Genomic DNA, 25,478 nt, shown 5'->3' with positions numbered 1-25,478 from the left:
CTAGTATTTTTACAACTTTCTTACTACCTCGTTAAAAAATTAAATAAGAAAATAAAGACTGTAGTTTTTTTTAATTTTTTTTTCCAAAGAGGACGTATGTTTTGTTAAACACAAAATAATGATGATATCACTTTCATGATAACAATGTCATCAAATAAACTTTATTTTTTCATATTTAATTTTTAACAATATGCTAAGGAAATTGTAATAAAATTTGGATAAGTTGAAGGAAATATAAAAGCTAATACATTTAATAAGGGTAAACTTGAAAAACAGAAACTAACTTGTGTGATGCATTAATGATATTGGTTTTTTTTTTTTTTTGAGGGGAAGTGATGGGTTTCATTCCATTCAACTGTGAAAAGTGTATACAAAAGGGCATGTAAAGGTGGCCTCGTTAAAACCTTCCCAAGGAAAACCACGTGGGATAAAACCCCGGGGTAGGAAAGAGTACCACACCTGCCAGCCGTACAAAATACGATATCTGGAAACAAAGGGATTAAAAAGAGTCTGCAACTAACGCATCATACAAAACTGTTGGGGTGTTCCAGAGCCACTCAGCCTCCCCAGAGGAGTGTAATGCCATCCTAGCGAGCCTGGCAGCAGCTTCATTAGCCTCCTTCATCACATGTTGTAACAATATACTGTCATGCTGCGCTAGTAATAGTTTGCAGTTGTCAACTAAACAACCCAAGTGGGACAAGTCCTGTGATACTTGGCTTAGAACGTTAACAACTCCTTGACCATCTCCTTCAATGAGCCACTGCACATTAGGCCATCTTTGGGTAAACAACATCTTTGGGTAAACAAAAGCCCCTCCTTTAAAGCTAGTAATTTTGCATGTAGAAGGTTGGAGACCCCCTGAACAGCCACCAATTTACATGCAAGGAAAGTGCCTTGATGGTCACGAGCCACAAGTCCAATCCCTCCAATCCCCGTCGCGTCTCGAAAAGCCCCTCCCAAATTGATTTTGATAATCCCCAAGGAAGGACGCTGCCATTTTGCCTTGACTCAAGACGGAGGAATCCGAGAATGGTGCTGAAGCTCATGAGATTCATGCAGAAGCCGGATGGCTCCGCTAAAAAATTCTGCCACACTCCGCCGACGTTCATTCCACACCACTTGGTTACGTTCGTTCCACAGAGCCCACATACGCATCATGACTTGCTCTAACTCAAGGGCTGAACGGGTGAGGGCAACACCTTAGAACCAAGCTGTGAGGTCCACAGCCACCACCCTCTGAAGAAAGTCCCAACAGGAGCAGTGACACCAAACCGCTTCAGCCATGGGGCATTGGGAATGGAGAAGGTCCAAAAGAGAAGGTTAAAGAAAAGGTTGCTAGCATTCCCCTACAAAATATCATATCTCCTAATCGCATGCATTATGCAATATTCATGCAAAGTTAATCCAGATCTCAGAGCTTACTGATATCAGATTCCACAAATGCAAGGGCATTACCAACATGAGACATTGTTCAGAAAAATAAACATACATCATTAATACTTCATACAAAACCAACATTCCTTTCAGCAGGAAAGTCCTCATAGCTGCCAAAACTCATTAATGAGTCATGTCATGGGTCTAAGTAGATTATCTCTGCATGTACTGAGGCGCGCCTATACTGAAGCAACTTCTTTACAATCTCCCAACCACAGGTGACAGAAGCGGGCTTAACAGTCATCTTCTCAAGCGCGGGTGAACCTAAAAGTAGAAGTCTGATGAATTCTAGTTCGGGTTTGGTACCAGAGATGCCGTTTATTTTCACACGGCGCAGTCGGGCAATTGGACCATTCCAGTTGTCATCTAACTGAAAGTTAACCGTTCCTGCACAAGTTGTATCCTCTGGCCGGACCTGCAGAAGGACAAGGTCTATGGTATTATATGGTAGAGTTGGACCAGTTGGTTTGAAATTTTTAACTCAACAGAAAAATACTGCATGCACCAGTAGAATAAAACTCACCAAAATTTCTAATTCTTGTAGAGCAGGGGAGCTTCTCAAAAGGCATACAGCAGTTAAGATCTCATCTGAATCAGTGAAGCTTATGCGAATAGAAAGATAATTCAGAACTAGACATGGTTTAGGCAGCTTTCCTGGCAAGGTACCAATAGCCAAATACTGGAGAGGAAAGGACATAGAAAATAGCGAACTCAATCAATATACTCAGATTCTCATGGCCATGTGAATGCTCACTAAATGAAAGTAAAACTACACAACCCTCAATTACCTTTAAAAAGTAACTCTGAATTTCCAGTCTTTGAATACGAGGCAGGTGAGCAAAAAACTTGAGCAAATGGCTAGAACTGCCAGGAGGCCCTCGTCTTTGGTAGTTGCAAACATGCTCGTACAAACCAATGGAGACTACAGCAAGATTTAAGGTATTCTTAAAATTAACATCTTCAAAAACACCTCCAACGTCAAAGAATTGGAGATTTGGTGCATCAATGTTGAGAAGGGTGAAACCGTCAAAGTTCATCACAGTCAATTTCTCAAGCAGAGGACAGCGAACAACCATATTATCAAAGACGTCTTGGGCCAAGGTAACATGCTGAAGATCAAGGCTCTTCAATCTGCTGAAGCCTTTGAATGTTGGCGGAGGTCTTAACAAACAATTAAATAACTCCAAATGAGACATATCTTGGCAAGAAAATAAAGATGAGGGCATCTTGTAGCGATTCCCTTTCCAAATTTCAAGTATGAACTCTTTGATAGAGCTTCTTGATAGATGAAGAATCCATCGATCAATATCACCAGTGGCTAGAAAATCTCGATTTGAAAGCTTGAACTTGTGTATGGGGCCAATGTGAAGTAAGAGTACATGATCCACAATGTTGACAAAGGTTGTTCGGTTTTGAGCCGAGAGACAGTGATTATCGAACACAAGATGCGCAACCATAGCCCATTTGTACCTCCACTTGCTTGACAAAACACTTGTCCTCACTGCGTCCCTAATCGGCAAACACGACAGAATTTGTTCTACAACATGACACGGTAAGTTGCTAATCCTATCCAACTCCATCTGCGGTTTGCAAGGGGACTTCAATGGTTGTCTTTGCATCTAAGATATTCAAGGAATTGAAAAACATAATCATTAGTTTAATACAAAGAACAGTAGTTTCTAGATCATTTAGACTGCAACTTGTGTGCTTGAGACAGAGATTAAGCAAACAAAGTTCATATTCTTACTCTCACAACCAATAGCCAGATTTCATATGGTCATATATACAAAAGAAGTATGTTTCATCCTTTTCTGACCACTGAAATGCCAACCAGAAAGGAAGATTAACAGGGGAGAAATTTATACTTTCCATAACCAACAACAAATAAATTTACCAGCTTTAAGCTAGGGCACAGGGTAGATTAACAAACAAAGAGGATTAAGGAATCACAAGCAAAGCACCCATAATATATAACCAATCGAATGAAATTATTAAAATTATACAAAATCAAAACAAACGGCGGCTTACCATATCGCCTTCGATTTGTCCCAAAAATATGGAGATAATAAGCCAGGCAAGTTTCGATTCCCAAGACAAGTACCAGTTAGCCGATCATGTTGTCTGGCAGCGGATCCACCAAACTAAAACTAAGAATTTCAGACATTTTAAGAATCAAATTCGATAAGCAAGAAGTTGAACCCGAAAAAATGGAGAAGAAAAACATACATCACATACAAATTATTTAGGAAGTGAGAGTGCGGGATCAGACGAGGGGCTTTGTGGAATAAAAGAAATCTTGCAAATCGAAAATTCGAAATGGGTCTTCAGTATCAGTAGATTTGAAGGAAAAAGCTCGGCTTACAGTGCTGATATATAGACTAGACGAACCCGCTGAAATCAAAAGCCTAGGAAACTTTGTTAAAAACAAAAAAGCAAAAATAGATAATCTTTATTTCCATTGCCGGGATTTGAACCCGGGTCGCCTGGGTGAAAGCCAGGTATCCTAAACCGGACTAGACGACAATGGATTTTTGTCTTACAACATCTTTAAAATTATATAACCAGTCTTTTACTCGAGAGAAATCCACGACTTCCAACTTTTGGCTTTGTCCACAAATTAAATATTTTTCCAAAGTTTTATAATTCTCACAGACTCACTGTTAAAATGATTCATTTGTCAAAATTGGTGTATTAGAAAACATTTTTTTTTATATATTTTTGAATAACTACGTACATTCATATTTCAAATTTGAGTTTGAAAAACAACAGCAATTAACTTTCTTTTCGTGCATAAGTTTTGTTGTTTGGTGTTCTAGTTTGTTTAATTTTACTTGCCCTCTAACTTCAAAGTACTGTTCGTGCATAGGTTTATGATGCTTTTAGTTTTCATTTTCTGATTTTATTTTTCTGATGCAGGGTGATGATTTCTGTTTGTTGATCATAATTCTGTCTCTGTTTCATATTTGCTTTTAATTCTTTTATTTTGATGCATCGATATTGCTCACAACAATTTTTTTGGTCTTTTGGTGCATATATTGATTTGTTTGGGTTTTGTTGGCTAGTTCTCTTTTTTCTGTTTTTTTGTGTTTTTGTGTTTTTTTGTTTTATCTTTTAGTTTATTTTAATTTTATCTCATTTTTTTCTTGTTTATCTGAATTTGTGTTTGTTGTAGGTTGCAAGTTTCTGGTGCTGTCCAGCAAATTGAAGGGATGTTCATGCTTCCTCTTCTTTTTTTCTTCTTTTTTTCCATTGAGTTGTTCAGGCGCAAGTCTTTTTTTTTAAAAAAAATCACGCATTTGTTCATGTCTCTCATATTTGGGTTTTGAATAGTATTGGTTGTTTTCAGTGCTATCTTATGTAGTGCTTATTATTTTAATAAAACATCTATTCCAACAACAATAACAACAACAACAACAACAAAAAAACTTTATAATTGCAACATTTTATTTATTTATTTGTTTTTAGGTTTAATATGCTTACTATATATGTTGAACAAAGAGACCTCCATACGCATATTTAGTACTAAATATATTATGATGAACCAAAATTCTAAATGAACTTGGATACATATTATTTCTGGTAAACATTGGTCGGAGGGATTGGTATCATATTTGTCAAAACTTGGTTCACTTACTTTCATTATTATGCAGATGTGTGAATTTGTGTTCAAATTGACAAGGAAATATGGCCGCAATAACTTGCAAGCTTCCACTTGTCCTTTGCGTTTGCCCTTGCTCATTTTTGCACAAGCTAAAACCCAGGCCGGCAAGGAACTTCCGAAATCAGACGGTCTCATCTCGTGTGCTTGAGCTCTACGTCGCGAGCCACTACGTACAGATTCTATCAAGCTGATCCCATTGAAATTTCCATGCATGACTTCACGTTATCTTTATTATGACGCACGATAACTTACGAGGGAGAAATTATACAATAGTACGGTACTACCACGTGTCAGTTACAGGTGGTAGTACGCACCAATTGTATAATGACATGTGGCATGGCTGCTTTTTAAGAGAGAGAATGTTAACATCCAAATTTAATTATAACACCGTTAGTAACCAACTCTCTTTTTTGTTTTTGTTTTAAAATATAAAAAAGGAACCCTAAAACATAATTACTTTTATCGAAATTTGTACCACTGTTATGAAAAGAAGACTTTTGCAGCCATTTATTTTTTCGGTCAAGCTTACAGCTATAAAACTATGGATAGTGACAGAGGTAAACAAATATCCTTGATTTGTGTTTGCAATCGTACTTTTTTATTTTATTACTGTAGCTTTTATTTGTCGATTGCTGCAGCTGCAGTTTTTTTTTCTTCAGTCTATTGCTGCCTTTTTTTTTCTGTCGATTGCTGCAGTTTTTTTTTTTCAGTCTATTGCTGCTTTTTTTTTTTCTGTCGATTGCTGCAGTTTGTTTTTTCAGTCTATTGCTGCTTCTTCTTTTTTTGTCGATTGTAGGAGGTTATACAGGTTGTTTCTCTTATATATATATATATAATTATTATTATTATCATTATTTCTATGTTATATAAGATGATGTTGTGGGTTGTGTCAGTATTCATTGATGTTGAAAGTGATGAAGAAAACGTAAGAGAAAAAGATCCAATGATCGTTAACCGTGTAGAAAATATTGATGAAGATTTGCTTGGAAGGGTTGTGTCCACTGAAGAGGAAGCTTATAATCTCTACAACAATTATGCTACGAGAGTTGGATTTAGTGTTCGGAAGGGACAAAAGAGATACAATACCAAAAAAGTTCTACGGCAATTTAGTTATCTTTGTTCAAAAGAAGGTTTTCGACTAGATAGTGACCCTTCGGAATTGAGCAAGGTTAGCAAATTAGAGACAAGAACAGGTTGCGAAGCTAGCATTCGATTTGCATTTCAGGATGAAGATGATACGTGGAAAGTTTCTCATTTTGTTCCTGAGCATAACCATGAACTTGCTAAGCCAGAAGAGAGGCAATTTTTGAGATCAAATAGAAAAGTTTCAGATTCAAATTTGGGTGTCATTAAAACAATGGTGGGTGCAGGAATAAGGACTACAAATACATATTCTTATTTAGCAGAAGAAGTTGGCGGGTCTCAAAATGTTGGTTTTACAAAAAGAGATTGCTACAATGTTGTGAACAAGGAGAAAATGGCCATGATTGAAGCAGGGGATGCTCAAAGCTTGATGAACCTTTTCAAGCGCAAACAAGCTGAAGATCCTATGTTCTTTTACACAGTTCAAGTTGATCAAGAAAATCGAATGACAAACTTTTTTTGGAGAGATGGAAGGTCACGAATTGACTATGACTGTTTTGGAGATGTGGTAGTATTTGATACTACTTATCGAACTAATAGGTATAACATGATATGTGCTCCTTTTGTCGGCGTCAACCACCATTGGAAAAATGTACTATTCGGTTGTGCTTTCTTATTGGATGAGAAAACTGATTCATTTATTTGGTTATTTGAGACATTTTTAGAATCAATGGGAGGTCGAAAACCAAAGACTATTTTTACTGATCAATGTCAGGCAATGGCAAATGGCATTCAAAATGTTTTTCCTGGGGTATGTCATCGTTTATGCTCGTGGCACATATCTCAGAATGCTGCAAGAAATTTGGGAAGTTATTATGGTAATCAAGAGTTTAACCATATGTTCAATAAGTGTCTTCAAGGATATTGTGAGACAGAATTGGAATTTCAATCTATTTGGGATGACTTATTGGCAAAATTCAACCTTACCAGAACAATATATATTGAAGCGATGGACAAAAGATGCCAAAAAGGAATTGGAGGCAAATGGGCATGGTGAATTATTACAGGTAAATGGTAAATCATCGATCACATTGCGACGAAATGCTTTGATGCGAACAACTTATGATGTATTGAGTAAGGCAGCAGAGACAGAAGCTACTACTAGAATTGCTATGAAAAAATTGAGAGAGATGGAAGAATTGATTGAAAAAGAAATGATAAAGTCAAAGGAAGAAGTTAATCAAAAAACTTCTGATAACGTTTTTGATTGTAATGCAAGTGGTTGCATATTTGATGAGACACCAGTACTGAATCCCCCGTGTGTAAGGCCAAAAGGTATAAGCAATGCCAGATTAAAAAGCGCTATGGAGAAACGAAGAAAAAGGACATCAAAAGATATTGCTTCATCAAGTATGAAAGTTCCATGTCTTGTTTTATATTGTTTACAATCTCTTATTATTAATTTCTTCTCATCAGTAATGCTTATTATTACAAATTGTTTTGTAGGGAAAACCAAGCAATCAAGGGAGATAGGTCATCCATATAGCTCAGCTCATACACCAGTCAGTGTACCAATGAGTACAAATATTAGTAATCATGTATGTTTTAAAGACTTTTAATTCTTTTTTTTTTTCCTTCTATAAAGTCAACTAATTGTATAATCTCACCACTGTTATATAGGTCTACCCAACTATGAGATTGTTACCTACCGAAGGTCATGCAAATTTGCCTCAATCTAACAAAGTAATGCAATTTGTTAGTTTAAAAATCAAGTTTGTGTTTTCATTTATGAACCTAGAAAATTTAATGGTGTAACACTTCTTTTTTTTTTTCTCTCTCTTTAGGATTCCAATTCTACAAGGACATTATATCAACCTAATTTGTCCTTTACAAGCATGCTACAAAGTGCTAATTTCATGGCACATTTGAATAAGGTATTCATTGAATCAGGATGGTTTATCTATAGCTTATGCCTATTTTGAAATATTTGATTGACATGAAGCTATATATAATGCAGGATTCACATTCGCATACTTATGAGCAGCAACATAATCCATAGAAGTAATGTCTCCGTAAGGTATTGTCTAAGACTAAAATAATTTATAATTATTTTCAGTTACTTTTAACTCGTCTACTTATTTAACTAAACTTGATGTATAATTTTGGGTGCAGATGCAAGAATCGTTTATGCTTGGAAATTGTTACTTATTTTGATTCAAATTTGATGTACTTCATGGTCATTGTTTGTTACTGTCGTTACTTTTTTTATTCAAACTTGATGTACTTCATGGTAATCATTTGTTAATGGAATATATGATCATATTTTTCTTCTACCACCTTTTCTTTTTTTAGTTGGAAGAAACATTGAGATTACAAAGCAATGATTATTTTCTCTTATTCTTACGGAATTCTCGTAGAGAATTGTTGTAAGGCATATAAATTGAACAGTGGACCACTTTCACAAATGAGAAGAAGTAGCACAACACTAAGAAAGTACAATGCCAAAAAATTATAAAATTATTGAAGAATTACCAATAACTTTTTAAAATGAATGAAATTTTCATTAAACATAAATTTTAGTCTGTACAAAGTACAAACAAATGACAAGAAGCACATGTCGTGATACAGCAAACCCAAACTAAACAAATAGCTATTTCAATCTAGGCACCAGAAAAAGAAACTAAAGAAATCCAATCCAAATTATAGTTGTCTTCCATTCTTGCAATACATTGCCACACAAACTTGAACCCGTAAAAACTTAGAGAAACAGACTCAAAGAGATGTACAATCCATCTCCCACAACATTCCTTCTCCTTCCATGGAATCCAAATGACACGCTGCAGTTCCATAAAAGTTTGAAGAGCATATCAAATGAAAGGAAATAAAATGATTACTCAAAAGAAAGGAACTGTATTTAATCAAATGAAAGGAAATAAAGTGAAAACAAAGAAGCTATAAGACCCATCAGCTTAACAATTACCTTCAGGGGAGGACATATGCCAAAAAAGAACAGATAGCAACAATATACTCAAATTGTAAGCTAAAACAAATAGCAAAAGAACAGAGCAATTAGTATTATCCATTAATAATATACCCAAATCGAATGAACTTCTACACCCCAGAAATTAAGAAATAAAATCAACATGTATTAATTGCAACAAGAAAATATAACCCCAATGTACCATATCATTTTATAACCTGAATGGAATGCCACAAAAAAACAAACCTAAATCAAACCCCTTCCATCTCACAATTTAAAACACAACCAAAACCCCAAAAGTGAAGCAAATCATGCCAAAAAAAGAACAAAAAATTGCAGTTGATTCAGATTTGACAAAAATTGAAGAAACTTAAACAAGAAATTGCAGTAAGATTCAGATTTGACAAAGAAAAGCCAAAAAGTATTAAACCCCAAATCGGAATTATTTAACAAGAAAAAGAAAGAAGAGCACACAGGAGAGACGGAGAAAGTTTGGTCTTGGGTAGGATTTGTAGCCCGAGGACGAGATCTCGCGTCGTCTTTTTCCGAACAGTTGTGGGCGAATAAATAACCTGCAGAAGTCGGGAAAGAAAAAAAAACATGAAGCAATCGGCAAAAAAATAAAAACAAGAGACAAACTGGGCGAATAAAAATGACATTCAAAAATCGGAAAATAAATAACCTGCAGCAATCGAACGGTATGGCTGCACCAGTCTTTCTTCTTCTCAGAAATTGGAAAACAACCACTTTTCCTTCTTCTCAGAATATAGTTTTGTGGCTGCACCACTCGTCCTTCTTCTCAGAACGTGTCATAGGGTTTCTTTTTTATATTTTAAAACAAAAACAAAAAAGAGAGTTGGTTACTAACGGTGTTACAATTAAATTTGGATGTTAACATTCTCTCTCTTAAAAAGCAGCCATGCCACATGTCATTATACAATTGGTGCGTACTACCACCTGTAACTGACACGTGGTAGTACTGTACTATTGTATAATTTCTCCTTACGAGGGGATCGATCATTCATGAAAGGTCCTTTTCAAGTGTTATTTTAACTTGTCTACATTTTCCACATCCTAACCTAACTTGTGGACAAATAAGAACTAATGTGATAAAAGGCAATATGCGAATAATTTACAAGTTTGACTTTCCTTTCTCATACGCATGCACCGCCAATTGGAAAATAATTGTGGCTAAGTTATTTTCTCTGCTTGCAGCTTGTATATATATACGGTGCATTTTGCTATTAATTATATAAGTCCAAGTCAATGTGTGCCCATCCCACTCTAGCATTCAAGGTTCTGTCCGTTTTGAATTTTGCGATTGAATTTTACAGAAAAGGAAAGAAAGCAATACGGTACAACGCACCTGTAGGCTTTGGTGAAGAAGCAAGACCATGGGAAATTTCAGTTCCATTCACGCTGCCAAAGGGTATTGAGCATTTTCTTACTTAATTATATCAGTTTAAGTTAAGTTAGTAGGGTTGTTTTCTTGGATTTTATCCTGTTTTTTAGAAAGATTGATTCATATCTTTCTTCACTCTTGGAAAACAACTTATAATTATTATGGGTTTCGTAAAACTCCGTAGAAGAATATTCAAGTTAAGGCGAAAACCAATACAGCTGGGTTCCCTGGACAGCCACGGTGCAACGATGTCGCATGAAGGAATAACGACAGTAAGAGTAGACAACCGTTGTGATTTCTCAAGCTATTCAGATCTCTGTATTTGCGTCGTCACCTGGAATATGAATGGCCAGGTACCTCAACTTCATGCTTGCTTAATTACAAACATAATAATTTGAGCTTCATGAATCATGGTGATTATTAAATATTAAACAGTTTTTCTTACTCTTGTTTGTCTGGAGATAATAGGTCACCTACGAAGATTTGGCAGAGCTGGTTGGGAACAATCGGAAGTTTGATCTTCTGGTTATAGGTCTGCAGGAAGTGCCCCGCAAAAATATTTCACGACTTTTACGGGCAGCGCTGCTCGACTCTCACATGTGAGACAGACACATAAAGTCCTTTCTTTTTGTTTCAAGTTTTATTAATTTAATTAAAATGTTTGTATGTACTTAACCCTAACTAATAACTTTATATTAAGCTTGACCTTTCATTTCTCCTTGTGCATGAAGCTTGTTGGGAAAATCCATCATGCAATCTATACACCTCTATGTGTTTGGGCTAAAGGACTCAGATTTGTTCACCAAAGGTAAAGGGTATACATGAATTCTCTACTAGCTAGAAAGTCAAGGTTTCGATCACGAATATGTTTCGATTCGATTGAATGTTTCCTTTTTCTTTTTTTTCCTGATATACTTACTGATATACAGAAGTGAAGATTGATAAGAGTCCAGTAGGGGGCTTTGGAGGACTAATTAGGAGAAAGAAAGGCGCCGTGGCAATCCGCCTTAACTACAAAGGCATTACAATGGTGTTCATCTCTTGCCATCTCTCTGGTAATTAATAATCCCTTCCCTTCCCTTCCCAGTATCTAAAATTTGGGGCATACATTTGGGCCTACCAAGTCACCCACTACACTTGAGCCCATGATATTTTGTGGTCTTTTTTTCCTAATTTGTGTGCGTGTTTTTGTGTGTACAATACGTGTAGCTCATGCTCAGAACGTGGAGAAGAGGAATTCTGAATTCAGAAACGTATCTGAATCTCTTTTCTCTCAGAAACTGAACCCTTATGCAACACCTGCTCAAATTACTGTTTGGTTGGGAGATCTCAACTACAGGATACAAGGGATCGGCAACTATCCCGCAAGAGATCTCATACACAATGATCTTCACAGAGTAAGTTGTGTTCATAACAAAATTATTTAATTTCCTTCACTTCATGCTTAGCTCGTTTCATCATAGGGGTCCGTTTCCTCTTTTTTTAAGGTTAATTCAACATTTCTTCATCAAGATTTTTGTTTCATATATATATTCCTCGAGGTATCGATATATATGTCATCCACCAAAACATAGCTTACTTATTTCTGATTAAATACAGCTACTCACTAACAATGACCAGCTCTTACAAGAGGCTGAGAGAGGACAGATCTTCGAAGGTTATAGCGAGGGCACATTAACGTTTAAGCCCACATATAAATATAACATCGGAAGCAGCAATTATGATACAAGTTACAAGGTATACATCAATATTTCATCTCTCACTTTTCTCATTTGCAATTGTAATGAATTATCAGTTCAATGTTGACGTACCTGCGCACAGGTGAGAATGCCATCGTGGACGGATCGGATTTTGTTCAAGACCCAAGACACGGAGGAAATCCATGCAACGTTGCATTCCTACGAAGCCATGGACGACATTCACAGTTCTGATCACAAGCCTGTCAAAGCTCATATATGTTTAAAGCTCAGCAAACCATCATAACATTCATCTTTTTTTGTTGCTTCATTTCATTCATGTGTACATACAAAAGAAAAGAAAATTCTTATTCGGGCCTCTTTTTCTTTTTTGTTTTAGTCGGAAGAAAGCAATTTTCATGCCCAAACAAAACCAGGCCGCCAAAAAGAAGAAACATTTTGTGCTATGTACTTTGACATGGGCCTCTGGTGCATTGCTTTTAATGATAAAATCTTGATTAGAATATGAAGTTGTTTGACTTTGAAGAGTTCTCTCTGTTTAGCTATATTTATTTTCACTCGTTTGTTTCACCTAATTTATTAAGGCCATCCTTGTTGACATTGACCCGTCATCATTTCAATTTGCTTAAATAAAGCAAGATTTCAAAAATTAAATCACTTGACCATTCCATTCTTCCCAATTTTCTTCTGGAAGAAACCAAGTCGGAGAAAAATAGTAAAGCGCTAAATTTATAAACGCATGGTTGACCATCTCCCTTTTCTTTTTTGGTGTGGTAACAACCATTTTCCTTTCTCTCTAAGTTTCTTACCAATTTAAATTTAATGCCAGGAGGAGGAAACATATTGATATTGTCACACCCTTTTATCAACAAAATATAAAATAAAAACAATTAACGGCACATGAGAAATTGACATTTTGTGTGCGTGCTCACACTTAATTATATTAATTTCATAAACAAATTAAAATAACACATAGTCGATGATGCATTCATTGAATAATATTGTAGATTAGGTCAATGTTGTGTGTCCAAATAGCATTACTCAGCTATTAGATTTAAGTAATGGCGAGACGCGGATAACATACATGACTTGGCCTTCAATTAATGGCTCAAACGTACAAAAGAAATCACGAGCAATTAATATCCTTTGTCATTGAGCTTTTAATACATTACATCGTTTGATTGACACAAACGTTAGATAAAAAATAAGAATATATATATTTGTAGCAAATAATCAATTTGTGACACCACTTACACTGTTGACTAATTTTTATATTTTCCGGTTGCAAAAAAGTAATTGATTTTTCAGTTGATGAGCTACCTGGTGCCTCAATGGCAGGGGTTCGAAACTCGTTAGAAGCACTTTGTAGCCAAAGACAAGCCGAACCTTGAATGGGGATTAATCTCACTTTCGGGGTGTTGAGACACCTCATGGTATTTACCAAAAAAAAAAAGTAATTGATTTTATTTTTCATTTTTCCTGCTAGTACTGCCTTAATGGGTAGGTGAGGTATGGAATCTTTTATCCAAGCAAACAATTCACCTCCTTTTTTCGGATTCCTACCACTTTTTCCGCTTTGACACATTTTCGTTCTCAAAAATATCTTCAGAAAATCCAGCTTTTCAGCTGTTTTATTACGTAGTTTAGTTTAAACTTTAAACCCACGTCCGCTCGCTTCCTCCACACGACGCCAGCCAGCCAAAAGCAAACAAGCCATTGCCCAACTTTTATTTTTACTGTTTCTTTTTTCCTTTCTTTGTTTTTGTTTTTCTAATTTTTTAAAAGACAGTTTTTTTTTTCTTTACGATTCCTCAAAAACCTTTCTTTTGGGGCCTTCAGGTGGAAGAGTTAAAAGAGCCTTCGGATAAAAATAAGCAAATTATGAGCTTTGCCCAACTGGGTTTGATGAACATTCGTCAATCCCTTTTGGGTTAAGACAAAAGTCAAATAAAGTTGGAGTTTTTACACTTGGGTTTTCAATATTTTGACTTTGAAATTGCGTACAGTTCATGTCCTCCTCCATTCTTTGTTTATTTCTTCTCCTGTTTATATTTTGTTGGGAATTTCCTTTCAACACATGAATAATCCTGTATCTAAGTGATATTGAATTTTCTTCTTCCAATTTTCCTTGAGATCTTTCCTGCCTCTGCCATATTCTGCTCTGAATTTAAAGAGTAAAGGATTGCTTTTCTTTTCCTTCTCGAATTGATTATTTATTTACCCAAGAAAGAAAGAGAGAAGGGAAAAGGGTGTGAATGGAGTTTATATATGTAAATTTTTCTGATGACCTGTAAAAGAATGTTGCTTTTGATCGAGTTGGGATCTTATCTGATCTGGGTCTGCTCTGCTAGCTTTCACCATTCTTGGAGTCCCTTGATTTTTTAGAGGTGAGTCACTTCTCCACTATTTGATTCTCTGCCTTTTCCTTTTACCTGAGATTAAACGTTTATATGTGATCAGATTAGTGGGCATGTTGACCTGGAAGAATCTCTCCCTCTCCTCTCTCTCTGTGTCTCTCTCTTCTCTTTATGTGTGGATGTTTAGTCATAATTGACTTGACAAACCTTAAATTTCGAATTTCGAAGTTGTAGCTGGAACATTATAGGGGGTGCCATAATGCCTGGTGGGTGAATTGCCTTGCCAGTTTTAATTTGTTTTGATATGTTTATTGAAAATAAATGCAATGGCATTGATTACCCTGTTATTTGAATTGGGTTGTCCATGCAACATCTGTAAAACACAGGCGTGTTAACCCAGGCGTGCTGTTTTCATTTGTATTCATTCTCACACATAATTTTCTTTTCCAGATGTAAATGTTCAGCATGAATTTTCTTCTCTATGTTTTTTTTTTCCCATACTACGTTTGAAGGTTATGGAATTTACTCAGACTAATCGGAAATATGTTGAACTTGTACTGCATCTGTTGTTTTCGTTGTTGATAATGCATTGACTTAGATGGTTGCTTCATGTGCAGTAAAAAACTTAATTGACTATGAGCAGATGACATTAAACGTTATGGGTTGGCTTAGCAAGATTTTTAAAGGCTCCAGCCACAAGTTATCGGAAGAGCATTGTCATGAGAATTATGGAGAGGATCCAAATAACTGTGGACCTTCTTGTTCCGGGGTAATAACTTCTACCACTTCTTAGTATTTGTAACACAACTAACACTCTTGTATGTATGCATATAAAAGTGTATTGATAGCCTTAGTTGGGAAATCTCAGCCTTTTTTAATCTTCATTGGTATGCTTGAACTCCCTTAATAGTTTGTCGTGGGAACTTCAATGTAGGAGGTCTGGTCAGAAAACGAGAATGAAGATATAGACCGTGCTATTGCACTATCTCTTTTAGAAGAAAATCAAAAAGGAAAAATTGTGGTTGGTGAGTGATTTTTCGTACGGATGCTATTGTAAATGTTTTCATGTTGTATATTCCTTCTTGTGTGCTCTTTTAGGCATTACATCTTTAGTCACTGTTTTTATATTGTTATGGTATTTTGATTGCATACAGTTGCCGATAAAATGAAATTATTCTTACCATTCGGAGTCTAGAAAACATACCAAAATTTGTGCAGTGGCATTTTGAATTATACATTGCATGACGGTGGGTTTGGCTTCCATGTCGTGGCAGAGCTATTGATGCATTATGTCTGTCCTTGTAATGTCAAATGATACAATATGAATTAATAAGAATTTCATATTCGTGGATAGGTTTTGATTCTCAGTTGGAAGAAGATGAACAACTTGCCAGAGCCCTACAAGAAAGTCTGAATGTGGAGTCTCCTCCCCAACATGGAAATGGAAATACATATCAACCTAGCACTCCTCCCCAATATGGAAATGGAAATACATATCAACCTATCACTCCTCCCCAATATGGAAATGGAAATACATATCAACCTATCCCTCCTCCCAGATATGGAAATGGAAATACATATCAACCTATCCCCATGTACTACCCAATGGGATCCAGGTATATGATTATATGATGGAAAACTATATTGTCAACTTTGGTGCTAGTTCATTTCATTATTCCTTGTTGTTGCTTAGTGCTTGATTACCCCATGGATGTATAGAATGGTCTTTGAAACTATAACTTGTAATTGTATGAAGCAATCTCATTTCACATATTTTCTTGATGCTCCTTAGTATTCTCAGTCCTTACCCTCTCTGTTTTGTACCCTGAATCATTCTTTTATGCTTCCGTTACTTTGTAGTTTTTTATTTCTTTTGCTTGACCTGATTGTGTACGATGATGGCATTTTCAAATCACTGTGTTTGAGAATGACAAAAAAAGAAATTTTTTTTTTGGGTCAGAAACTTGAGTTGATGTGATGTTAGTTTATGACATTTGAAATCTTATCAATTTATTCAGTGTTAAAGGATGTAAGTTTTGAAATTCTAGTTGTTTTTCTCTGCATCAACCACACTGAACACCAAGCTGCCTGTTGATGCATCAATAATCTGCAACTTCACATTATTTTCCTTATTTGACCATTGTTGATTTACCATATTCATTCTTTGTGGTAGGATTTGTGCTGGTTGCAATGCTGAGATTGGTTTTGGACGATATTTGAATTGCCTGAATGCAGTTTGGCATCCAGAATGTTTCCGCTGTCGTGCATGCAACCTACCAATTTCTGATTATGAGGTGCAAAAATTACTTCCTATTATTTGGTCTGGTTTGTGGATGTGAATTTGAACATATTAGCTTTTGCAATGGTACTTTTGCAAGTTAACTTTTGGTCGTCCATATTAGCTTACATATATTTCATCTAATGCAGTTTTCTACATCTGGGCATTACCCTTACCATAAATCTTGCTATAAGGAGAGCTACCATCCAAAATGTGATGTTTGCAAGCACTTTGTAAGTATCGCAATATCAAGACAATATTCCATTGATTATAATCTAATATCTTTTTTCTTCGATTGTATGGTTCATTGTTAGGTTGGTCTTCGTTTTTGTAATATATATCTTTTGACAGATTCCAACCAACACTGCTGGTCTTATTGAATATAGGGCACATCCATTTTGGGTCCAGAAATACTGCCCTTCTCATGAACACGATACTACTCCTCGGTGCTGCAGCTGTGAGCGAATGGAGGTCAGTCAGAATAAATTACTTTACTGCAATTCTGCAATGAAATATGACTGGCCAGATTGTTTTAAAAGAAAAAAGGACTAGCAAAGCAAAAGAGTTGGTAACAAGATGTCTTCTTTTTTTTTGGGGGTCGAAAGGTAACAAGATGTCTATGTTCATTAAATGCAGCCACAGGACACAAAATATGTGCCCCTTAATGATGGTCGGAAACTCTGTCTAGAGTGTCTGGACTCTGCAATCATGGATACCAGTGAATGCCAACCCCTGTATCTTGATATACAGGAATTTTATGAAGGTTTAAATATGAAATTGGAGCAGCAAGTTCCGTTACTCTTGGTTGAAAGACAAGCGTTAAATGAAGCAAGAGAAGGAGAAAGAAATGTAAGGGCAATTAGTTAAAACAATATCTACTTAGTATGATAAGTAGGACAGTTTTCCACGGTTATAATTGGGAAGTCAGACATGTTAATTAGTGACCTTTTTTCACTTGTCTCTGATACCTTTTTACGTCTCTTTAAAGAATCTGCTTTGATTTACAAATTACAGAGGAGTACGTGTAGAAGTGGATCACAAATTGTTATTTGGACCCTTACAAAACTACCCATCTGCTGTTGTCGTAGTTTTTACTCTTAAGCTTTACAAATTACGTCTGACTTTGATAAACTTTTTGTCATTTTCAGGGCCATTATCACATGCCTGAGACCAGAGGCCTTTGCCTTTCTGAAGAACAGACTATTAGCACGGTAAGAGTTTTGCGAATATATTCTTTTCGATTTCTACAATGGTTGAGTTTTGATAAGGTATTTTCTCGTTCGTTAGCAACTTATCTAAATATTTATCTGAGAACCACCAGATTTCAAAGCGGCCACGGTTTGGGGGAGGAAACCATGCCATGGAAATGGTAACAGAGCCATACAAGCTAACTCGTCGCTGTGAGGTGACTGCAATTCTAATCTTGTATGGGCTTCCAAGGTATGATTTCTATCTATAGTTTTTGTTTTGTGTGGCATGGCCCAGACAGATATCTACACCTCATGTATGATGAAATTTTGCGAACTTTATTTTTATGTATAAAATGAGAAAAGGATGTTGACTAAGACCTTCGTGGCTGTCTTAGTTCTACAATTGTAATTCATGGCTGAATCTGTTGCATGACTGGAAACCTCTGCTTACAGGTTGCTGACTGGGTCTATTCTAGCACATGAGATGATGCATGCATGGCTGCGGCTTAAAGGTGCTATTTAGATGGATCCATTTATATGTTTGTTTAGTTCCTTTTCTTTTCTCCTTCTCAAAGGAATTGCAGATGAAACATGACATCAAGGTGCAAATTAATGACTAGATTATTAATACTTGTTGAAGGTTACCGACCTCTTAGTCAAGCTGTTGAAGAGGGTATCTGTCAGGTTCTAGCTTACATGTGGCTAGAGGCCGAGCTTATATCTGGCTCAGGCAGCAATGTGGCATCAACCTCGTCTTCCTCCGCTTCCTCGGCATCGAAGAAGGGTACAAGATCTCAGTTTGAGATGAAGCTCGGTGGGTTCTTTAAACACCAGGTCGAATCAGACATGTCCCCAGTATATGGAGATGGATTCCGGGCTGGTCAACAGGCAGTGCAGAAATATGGGCTTCGAAGTACCTTAGACCATATTAAAATGACCGGGACGTTTCCTTATTGAGGACTGAATCCTTGAATTTTTTTTGGAGGCCCGTCTCTTTCACATAATTACAACTTTGCCTTTCATATTAGAACCCAAGGCCAAAGTGCATAGGTATTGACTACATAGTATTAGCTGATTTTTGTGATTGTGGCTGTAATGCCATGAATCAATTTAATGATTTGATTTATAATCTTTTTCCTGTCTCACAATGTCTCTACAGAATTTTCATTCTCTACTTTTGATGCCAGAGAATCGTACATAAAATGCAATCACGCGAGATTTACAGTTTGAGAATATAAGCATGTCTGGAAAAGAAAACGTTACTCGTGGAAATGGTATTCGCAGTAATATAATAGTATGTCATTATGTTGAGAAGAACTAGTTTTGCACGAGAAGCTTAACATGGCTTTACTTACACGACAAAACACATGAAAGTCAAACAACTTCAACTCAAGAAAGTACTAATTCCCCACCACACACTCACCGGACAGGACACACAAACGGCCATATCTTGAGAAATTCATTTTAAGTTGAAATCATCATCTTGAGAAATTCATTAAAATCAAGGACTCCATTTCCGTCGAGATCAAAGACTCCAATCATGGACACACACTCATCATAGGATCTGGCTTCACCTAGCCGATTGAACATGTTCTGCAACCCTTTTGGTGTTATGCACCCACAGCCTTTATCAACTTCAAACATCTCAAAAGCCCTTTTAAGATCATCATTGGCATCACCCTCCCTCCCCATCAATTTCACAAAGTCTTCAAACTCCAATAAGTTGTCACCATCGTTATCAAATTCGTTGATCACACTCTGAGCCTCTGCATTGGACATGGATTCCCCTATCGACATGAAGTAAGCCTGAAGCTCGTCACACGAGATCTTTCCGTCTCTGTTGGTGTCAAAATGATCAAAAACCTTTGCAAGCTCGTCATCTTTTGCGATGCTACTGTTTTGATTTTGAGTAGGACAAGGGCTCTGGGTTTTGGGTTTTGAACGAAGGAAAGGGAGTGTTAGTTTGAAATTCTCGCTATTAGAGAACCATTTGGAGAGCTTGGATTCCCTGTGCATGATTTTCATTTTTTGCAAATTGTATAGGAGAAACAAAGGGTTGATAAATAAAACGTTACAGCTATAGCTATAGCCTGCTAGAGCCTAGTAGGACATATATATAGCCTAGTAGGACATATATAATATATATATTGACAACAAGTTGTCAAGTGGAAAACAAGTTGAAGAAGTTGCCTAGTAAATGTAAGTTGGAAAGTTGGGTTACATGAAACTTCAGTGTAGTTTCTCACGAGTCATCAGCATAGCAATTGGGTGACACTTGCGAGATTGACTTACTTTTGCAATGGGTTTTATAAAGCTATGGACTAAGCTGATTTATATGCAAGCTTTGTTTAGATGAGGCGAAGCAACCTCGAAATTCTTTGTTAAAATAAATAACATTTACGTAATCACTTGTGACTTGCCACTCTCTCAGCCACTTGCGGCAACATCTAAATTGGCCTGCGGGGAACATGACTGATTTCTCTCACCAATAGTCAAATTGAATATTAACATTGACAGAAGTTTGAACTGGAGTTGGAGGGTGCGCCAGGCCATTGCTGTAGTGCAACGCAGAGGCGACGCGCGAAGACCCCAATAGCAAGCTACTGTGATGGGTCCTTCCCTTGAAGAAATTAATTTAATATCGTGTGGGCCGATGGCCCACATATCAGATATTAAACTGATAAGAACAGATACTACACTTGATCTTAGCCAAAAGGCCGAGAAAGGTATGCTTTGTTCACCAACACGTTTTCGTTTTTATATGGCATGCAAGCTTCCCTGTTTTATGATGCTGGCGATATGGGACGAAAAAACACGCAAGATATGAAGCGTTCTCTTTTCCCTACGATCATTATTCTCTTTTCCATCCATTTCACAAGTTCATGGTCTGCTTAGAAACACCACACAGTGCATTGGCTTGTTAAAGTTATTATTATTTTTCGTTACAATAGTAAGAAGAAAAGTTTAGTTCCAACTGTACGATGCCCTTAAAAAGCTGTCCTTCGAGTTCTCCGACCAACTCCTTAACACCGTTCTCCGAAAACTGAAGCTAAACCCTGCTTAGGTTTTTTTTTTTTTTTTTTTTTGTCTGAACCACGAGGTGGTCCTGGATGGGCCCCAACTATAGGTGGCACCTTTAAGCCTTAACAATAACTCAGACTAATCCCCGCTCACACCGGGTCGGCCCATAAGGGGTAAAGTGTTGGCCAAAGTGGTGACTCCATACAAGAGCAGCCCCTAACCTCTCTTAAGGAATGAGAGTGCCGAACCACTCACACCAACCACCTTGATTCTGCTTAAGGTTTTTCAAAAACTGGCTTCAAAGCACCAAAAGTTCAGGCCAAACCTCAAGTCTTAATTGTATAATTGTTCATAGAGTTTTTCTATTTAAACCCCACACTTCTCTTTGCTCACCCAATGTTCTAAGTTCACCCAAACTTCTAATTCAAATATTCACAATTTCTAAGAAAACCCCACTATCTTCCCAAAACTACCCTCAAATTAAGTATTAATTTACACACACCCCACTTAACCCTAGGATTGATTTAATAACTTATTAAGTTCGTATTTCGTTAATTTTGTAGTTTGCCCAATTCAATTGCAAAAGAATCCACCTTTACAAACCCCACAATTTCTGGGAAATTTGGAAAAAGGAATTGGAACCCACCTCCTATACCCCAAAGAACAATTCATGAACCCAAGGGGCAGGAACTTGATTTTGTTAATGTTGCAAACAGCCATCTAATTCACTCTGACTGGGCTAAGCTCAATTCCTTGTCTAATGGTCTAATTGCTTTCAGAGTGAAACATATACTGCTAAAGATTTAAGCAGGACTATGTTCTTTCCCTTGAGTTTTTCAATTGGGATGCAGCTCAAAACCCCCGTTAAGGGATATGGAAGCTCCATGCCTAGCAGTTCGGGGTGTTTCCCAATTTCCCATTTTATCAATCTCCCAAAACTTAAATCAATTCACCAACCAAAACCCTAAAATCCCAATTTCTCGTTGTTTAAGCAGTTGAACCATGGCGATATATTAGCTGGTTACAATCCTCTGGATTTGATGGGCAAGGCCGTGGGGAGTAGGAGGGGTGGTGCACGGTGGGATATTGAGCCGTGCACTTGAACTTGTTCCCAATGGGGTGTGTGTATAGATGTACTATGGTTAAGTATTACGTTGGATGACATTTTTTGTCTTTTTACAAAAAATAAAACTTAACAGCTTAATGATTTAAGTATTGAGGTCAACAAAGAGAAGTGTGGGGTTTAAATAGAAAAACTCTTGTTCATATATATAGTCTAGAGCTCAAATGTATGACCAACCCAAACCGTATTTGAATCAATTGTCTGTCTTGGCAAGAAAAATTATTCAGCCTATGGTTTGCGATGCTCATGCGCTTGTCAGAGCTTATGCTGACTTCACATTTTCACACACGGTTTCTTTTTCTACTTTCTTTGTTAAGAGATTGAAGGCCCAAATAAAAATATAAACTGGATTTGGTGGGGTGCGCCAGGCCCATGCTGTAGTGCAACGCTTAGGCGACGCGCGAGAACCCCAATAGCAAGCTACTGTAGTGGGCTCTCCCCTTAAAGAAGTTAATTTAATATCGTGTGGACCATTGGCCCACGTATCAGATATTAAACTGATAAGAACAGATACTACACTTGATCTTAGCCAAAAGGCCGAAAAAGGTATGAGTTGGAACCTAACACCTCATTCAGTTTTATACGCCCAGCTGCTTCGCTACTTCTGGATGTCTCCGATGTGGGACCAAAGTCGCAAACGCAAAATATGACTCACTTGGCTCCTACTAATTTCACAGAGACCATTGGTTAACATACAGTCACTTTACAAAAACATATTGAACGATTGCGAAAGCTCTCTCTTTTCCGTTGAATCAAATGGTCTTAAAAATGGCTTGTCCAACTGAGGAAATTTGGATCGAGCACAGAGGCTTTTCCGTAAACTTTACCGGAAGGGGTTGGCTCTCTTCTCTTCTCTTCTCTTCTCTTCTCTTGGTTTTTTCTCATTGGGATTCTAGTCTTCAAATATTAAAGGACCTCCCTGAAACACATTACATGTCTGAAGCTATGAGTGCGTTCTCAGAACACATCTGAGTTAAATGTGGAAGTACATTGATATCTTTTTCTGATGTTCACATTCTTTCTGCACATCTACATTTAGTCCACTCAAGAGATCCTTCAATCAATTCAATTTTTAGTAAACTGGGCCTCCTTCATGTGGACTTTAAAAACACAATTATTATTTTAGTAGACTGGAGTTCCCACTGACTTCATGAATGGGTTTAACATGACATCATTGTCCCTCCTTACTTTAATTTTGTTGATTAAATTAAGATTATCGACATCAAATCCAGGACAGACACCTAATAGCAACAACAAGCTTTCCCTCTCCAACAAAAAGAGAAAAAGATAAGAGAAAGTCATGTCACATCTTTTTATTTATTACTTGGTAGGAGGTATGCGTCGTGTTAATAAAAACGTAGACTTACAGGCACCTCCATAATTGACAGGCAGGCAGGCACAAAGAATATGCGATGTCCATTTCCAACATCAGCATTCAGCTGAGCTCTGCGTAGAAACATGGAAACACCTACATGTGAAGAAGGATATAAAGTTCACCAGCAACCAGGGCAGCAGTGTATTTTCAGGTCATCCCACTTAGCACTGAAGCCCTACCAAGGCTTTCAGCTTTCTTTTTTGTGTAGTTGTTTTTAAATTTTGTGTGTTTAATACAAGTGACATTCATGGAGGGGCGTTTATTAGTCGGATTAATAATGACATCCAATCTTTATATGAAATGTCGCTATATAGCTATTTATGAAACGTCTATTATAAACTTATTAGGTACCACCGTGGATGAAGACCACTTCACCATACTTGCACCGCAGACTTAAAATCAAGCATCATTTTTTAATTGCCCAAGTTGTTGTCATAAGCGAAAAGTGGTGGTCCAAAAACGCAAGGCTTTGAGCCTGCGAGATGGATACTTCATTCATGTTCTCCATCTTATCAGTAATGCTGGATCGTGTTAACTAATTCCTTCTAAAAATAATTGAAACAAGTACTTAAGAAGAATTACGAAAGTCAATGATAACTCTTATATATATATATATATATATATTTAAAGAGTAGAACAGGAGTATTCTCCAAGTCCAGGGTTGTTGTGATGATCATGGTCGGTAGATTAATCTATCTATCGCGGACATATGATTAATTAATAATAAACAGAGGAATATATATATATATATATATATATATATATATACTTACCTTGTATTTTATTTTTTAAGTTATAATCATGCCTCGCATCTTGTATCTTTGGTTGGAAGAAATCAGCCTGAATTATTTGGTTGCAGATTTAGTAAACACCTACTACAGAATATTTAGTTGAGGACATCCCTTAATTATTCCTATAATTGAAAACGCGTATTAAAAGAAAATTATTTACTAAAAACAAATTAGTATAACAAAAGAAAACAGACAGGCAAATGGAAAGAAATAGAAAGCGTAGAGGATCGACACGACAACTCTTTGGCAGGAGAAACACTTGTGTGTAACGGGGATAACAATGTTTGTTATTCTCGGACAACAGTCCCGTTCTCCTGGACCCTTGTGGTATAAGGAGTTTGTGGTCACTCATCCTTGGATCTAATCTAAAGAAGCTTGTAGCCGCTGCCCTACTCCTCAGATTCTGCCATCGCAGTGGAGGTAGGTGCGGCTTCAATTACACAACCTAGCGTCGCCGATTCCAAAAAGTGTGACCAACGTGTCATTGAACATCCACGAAACTCTCATACATATTCATCTTTAGTTTTCAGATACTATTTTCCTCGGTTACAGATAGTAAACCACAATAGATTTTCTTCTACTGTTGTAGTTTTCTTCCGGGTTTGATTGCAATGGTGTGCAGCAGTGTTCAAGGTTGATTGTCCTTTGTTTTCATCAATGGGAATAAATCTCATGGTTTTACAGCTTTCTCTTCTGACAATCATCAAAAGATGAACTCAGCAATCAATTTATCGATTTGGGTACGAGAGATACGCCCTCAGAGACCGCCCAAGATCAAGACTTGTTGATCTTCGACTGCGAAAGTGTTGTCGATTTGGGCTCTAGTTTTGAGTAATCATGGATGTTTAATGATCGGTTGGTCACCCTTTTGGATGGAGGAGGCTGTGAACAATCATGGATGTTCATGAGCGACATAACAAATAAGAAACGTGTTCTTCTTCTTCTTTTTCTTTTTATCTTTTTTCAGAAAACATATTTTGGGTAAGTAAAATAATATAAATATTTATATGAATTTTTAAATCAGTTTTTCTACACCCTTAGATTAGATCCAAAGGTGAGTGACCACGAACTCCTTGTACTACA

General features: G+C 36.8%; 4 protein-coding genes, 1 long non-coding RNA gene, 3 other non-coding genes and 1 pseudogene across 21 annotated transcripts; 3 read left to right on the top strand and 6 right to left on the bottom strand.

Moving 5' to 3' along the window:
- Positions 1–1,470: 1,470 nt before the first annotated feature.
- On the bottom strand, positions 1,471–3,855 carry LOC110762676 (F-box/FBD/LRR-repeat protein At1g13570-like). Of its 11 annotated transcripts, none has more exons than XM_088245103.1 (6): positions 3,664–3,854; positions 3,466–3,584; positions 3,185–3,255; positions 2,226–3,056; positions 1,961–2,116; positions 1,471–1,852 (listed from the first exon to the last, which is right to left on the bottom strand). In XM_088245103.1, exons 4-6 carry the CDS (start codon positions 3,054–3,056, stop codon positions 1,574–1,576), a joined length of 1,266 nt encoding a protein of 421 aa, XP_088101229.1. In that variant the 5' UTR covers positions 3,185–3,255; positions 3,466–3,584; positions 3,664–3,854; the 3' UTR covers positions 1,471–1,573. The 11 variants fall into 11 exon arrangements, with proteins under 11 accessions (XP_088101229.1, XP_088101233.1, XP_088101227.1 ...); XM_088245107.1 differs by having other exon boundaries at positions 3,466–3,578; XM_088245101.1 differs by having other exon boundaries at positions 3,673–3,854.
- A 35-nt stretch (positions 3,856–3,890) lies between these two features.
- Positions 3,891–3,965, bottom strand: TRNAE-UUC (transfer RNA glutamic acid (anticodon UUC)). The gene has a single exon. It is a non-coding gene; the product is annotated as a tRNA-Glu (tRNA).
- A 2,004-nt stretch (positions 3,966–5,969) lies between these two features.
- LOC148297937 (protein FAR1-RELATED SEQUENCE 5-like) lies at positions 5,970–7,238 on the top strand. The gene has a single exon (XM_088249029.1). The coding sequence runs from the start codon at positions 5,970–5,972 to the stop codon at positions 7,236–7,238; it is 1,269 nt and encodes a 422-aa protein (XP_088105155.1).
- A 2,293-nt stretch (positions 7,239–9,531) lies between these two features.
- LOC110765640 (uncharacterized) lies at positions 9,532–10,069 on the bottom strand. The gene is made up of 2 exons (XR_002528055.2): positions 9,844–10,069; positions 9,532–9,733 (listed from the first exon to the last, which is right to left on the bottom strand). It is a non-coding gene; the product is annotated as an uncharacterized LOC110765640 (long non-coding RNA).
- Positions 10,070–10,432: 363 nt separating this feature from the next.
- Positions 10,433–12,785, top strand: 5PTASE11 (inositol polyphosphate 5-phosphatase 11). The gene is made up of 8 exons (XM_021965316.2): positions 10,433–10,590; positions 10,748–10,916; positions 11,032–11,162; positions 11,295–11,371; positions 11,493–11,618; positions 11,773–11,960; positions 12,163–12,300; positions 12,385–12,785. Exons 1-8 carry the CDS (start codon positions 10,556–10,558, stop codon positions 12,544–12,546), a joined length of 1,026 nt encoding a protein of 341 aa, XP_021821008.1. The 5' UTR covers positions 10,433–10,555; the 3' UTR covers positions 12,547–12,785.
- Positions 12,786–14,045: 1,260 nt separating this feature from the next.
- On the top strand, positions 14,046–19,227 carry DA1. Of its 4 annotated transcripts, XM_088246785.1 has the most exons (13): positions 14,062–14,647; positions 14,721–14,883; positions 15,235–15,386; positions 15,552–15,642; positions 15,972–16,233; positions 16,791–16,911; positions 17,045–17,128; positions 17,247–17,366; positions 17,532–17,744; positions 18,044–18,106; positions 18,217–18,335; positions 18,539–18,597; positions 18,726–19,227. In XM_088246785.1, exons 2-13 carry the CDS (start codon positions 14,877–14,879, stop codon positions 19,040–19,042), a joined length of 1,608 nt encoding a protein of 535 aa, XP_088102911.1. In that variant the 5' UTR covers positions 14,062–14,647; positions 14,721–14,876; the 3' UTR covers positions 19,043–19,227. The 4 variants fall into 4 exon arrangements, with proteins under 4 accessions (XP_088102912.1, XP_088102913.1, XP_088102911.1 ...); XM_088246786.1 differs by lacking the exon at positions 17,532–17,744 and having other exon boundaries at positions 14,046–14,647; XM_088246787.1 differs by lacking the exon at positions 14,721–14,883 and having other exon boundaries at positions 14,052–14,628.
- Positions 19,228–19,320: 93 nt separating this feature from the next.
- Positions 19,321–20,384, bottom strand: LOC110762642 (putative calcium-binding protein CML41 pseudogene; annotated as a pseudogene).
- Positions 20,385–20,619: 235 nt separating this feature from the next.
- LOC148297936 (U2 spliceosomal RNA) lies at positions 20,620–20,815 on the bottom strand. The gene has a single exon (XR_015833365.1). It is a non-coding gene; the product is annotated as a U2 spliceosomal RNA (small nuclear RNA).
- Positions 20,816–22,583: 1,768 nt separating this feature from the next.
- On the bottom strand, positions 22,584–22,779 carry LOC148297935 (U2 spliceosomal RNA). The gene has a single exon (XR_015833173.1). It is a non-coding gene; the product is annotated as a U2 spliceosomal RNA (small nuclear RNA).
- Positions 22,780–25,478: the final 2,699 nt, after the last annotated feature.

This window comes from Prunus avium, chromosome 1 (assembly GCF_965620075.1).
Source record: "Prunus avium chromosome 1, drPruAviu1.hap1.1, whole genome shotgun sequence".
NCBI lineage: Eukaryota > Viridiplantae > Streptophyta > Magnoliopsida > Rosales > Rosaceae > Prunus > Prunus avium.
Note: the sequence above shows the minus strand (reverse complement) of the source record. Positions and strands in the feature narration are given on the sequence as shown.

Bases quoted from the DNA above. Each gene is read 5' to 3' on its own strand.
- 5PTASE11 (XM_021965316.2), top strand. From the start codon at position 10,556: ATGGGAAATTTCAGTTCCATTCACGCTGCCAAAGG. The intron at 11,961-12,162 runs GTAAGTTGTGTT...GATTAAATACAG, and splicing joins TACACAATGATCTTCACAGA to CTACTCACTAACAATGACCA. The intron at 12,301-12,384 runs GTATACATCAAT...ACCTGCGCACAG, and splicing joins ATTATGATACAAGTTACAAG to GTGAGAATGCCATCGTGGAC.
- DA1 (XM_088246787.1), top strand. From the start codon at position 14,544: ATGACCTGTAAAAGAATGTTGCTTTTGATCGAGTTGGGATCTTATCTG. The intron at 15,387-15,551 runs GTAATAACTTCT...ACTTCAATGTAG, and splicing joins GTGGACCTTCTTGTTCCGGG to GAGGTCTGGTCAGAAAACGA. The intron at 17,367-17,531 runs GTCAGTCAGAAT...CATTAAATGCAG, and splicing joins GCAGCTGTGAGCGAATGGAG to CCACAGGACACAAAATATGT.
- LOC148297937 (XM_088249029.1), top strand. From the start codon at position 5,970: ATGATGTTGTGGGTTGTGTCAGTATTCATTGATGTTGAAAGTGATGAA.
- LOC110762676 (XM_021965337.2), bottom strand. The intron at 2,117-2,225 runs GTAATTGAGGGT...TTTCCTCTCCAG, and splicing joins TTCAGAGTTACTTTTTAAAG to TATTTGGCTATTGGTACCTT. The intron at 1,853-1,960 runs GTGAGTTTTATT...GTCCTTCTGCAG, and splicing joins TACAAGAATTAGAAATTTTG to GTCCGGCCAGAGGATACAAC.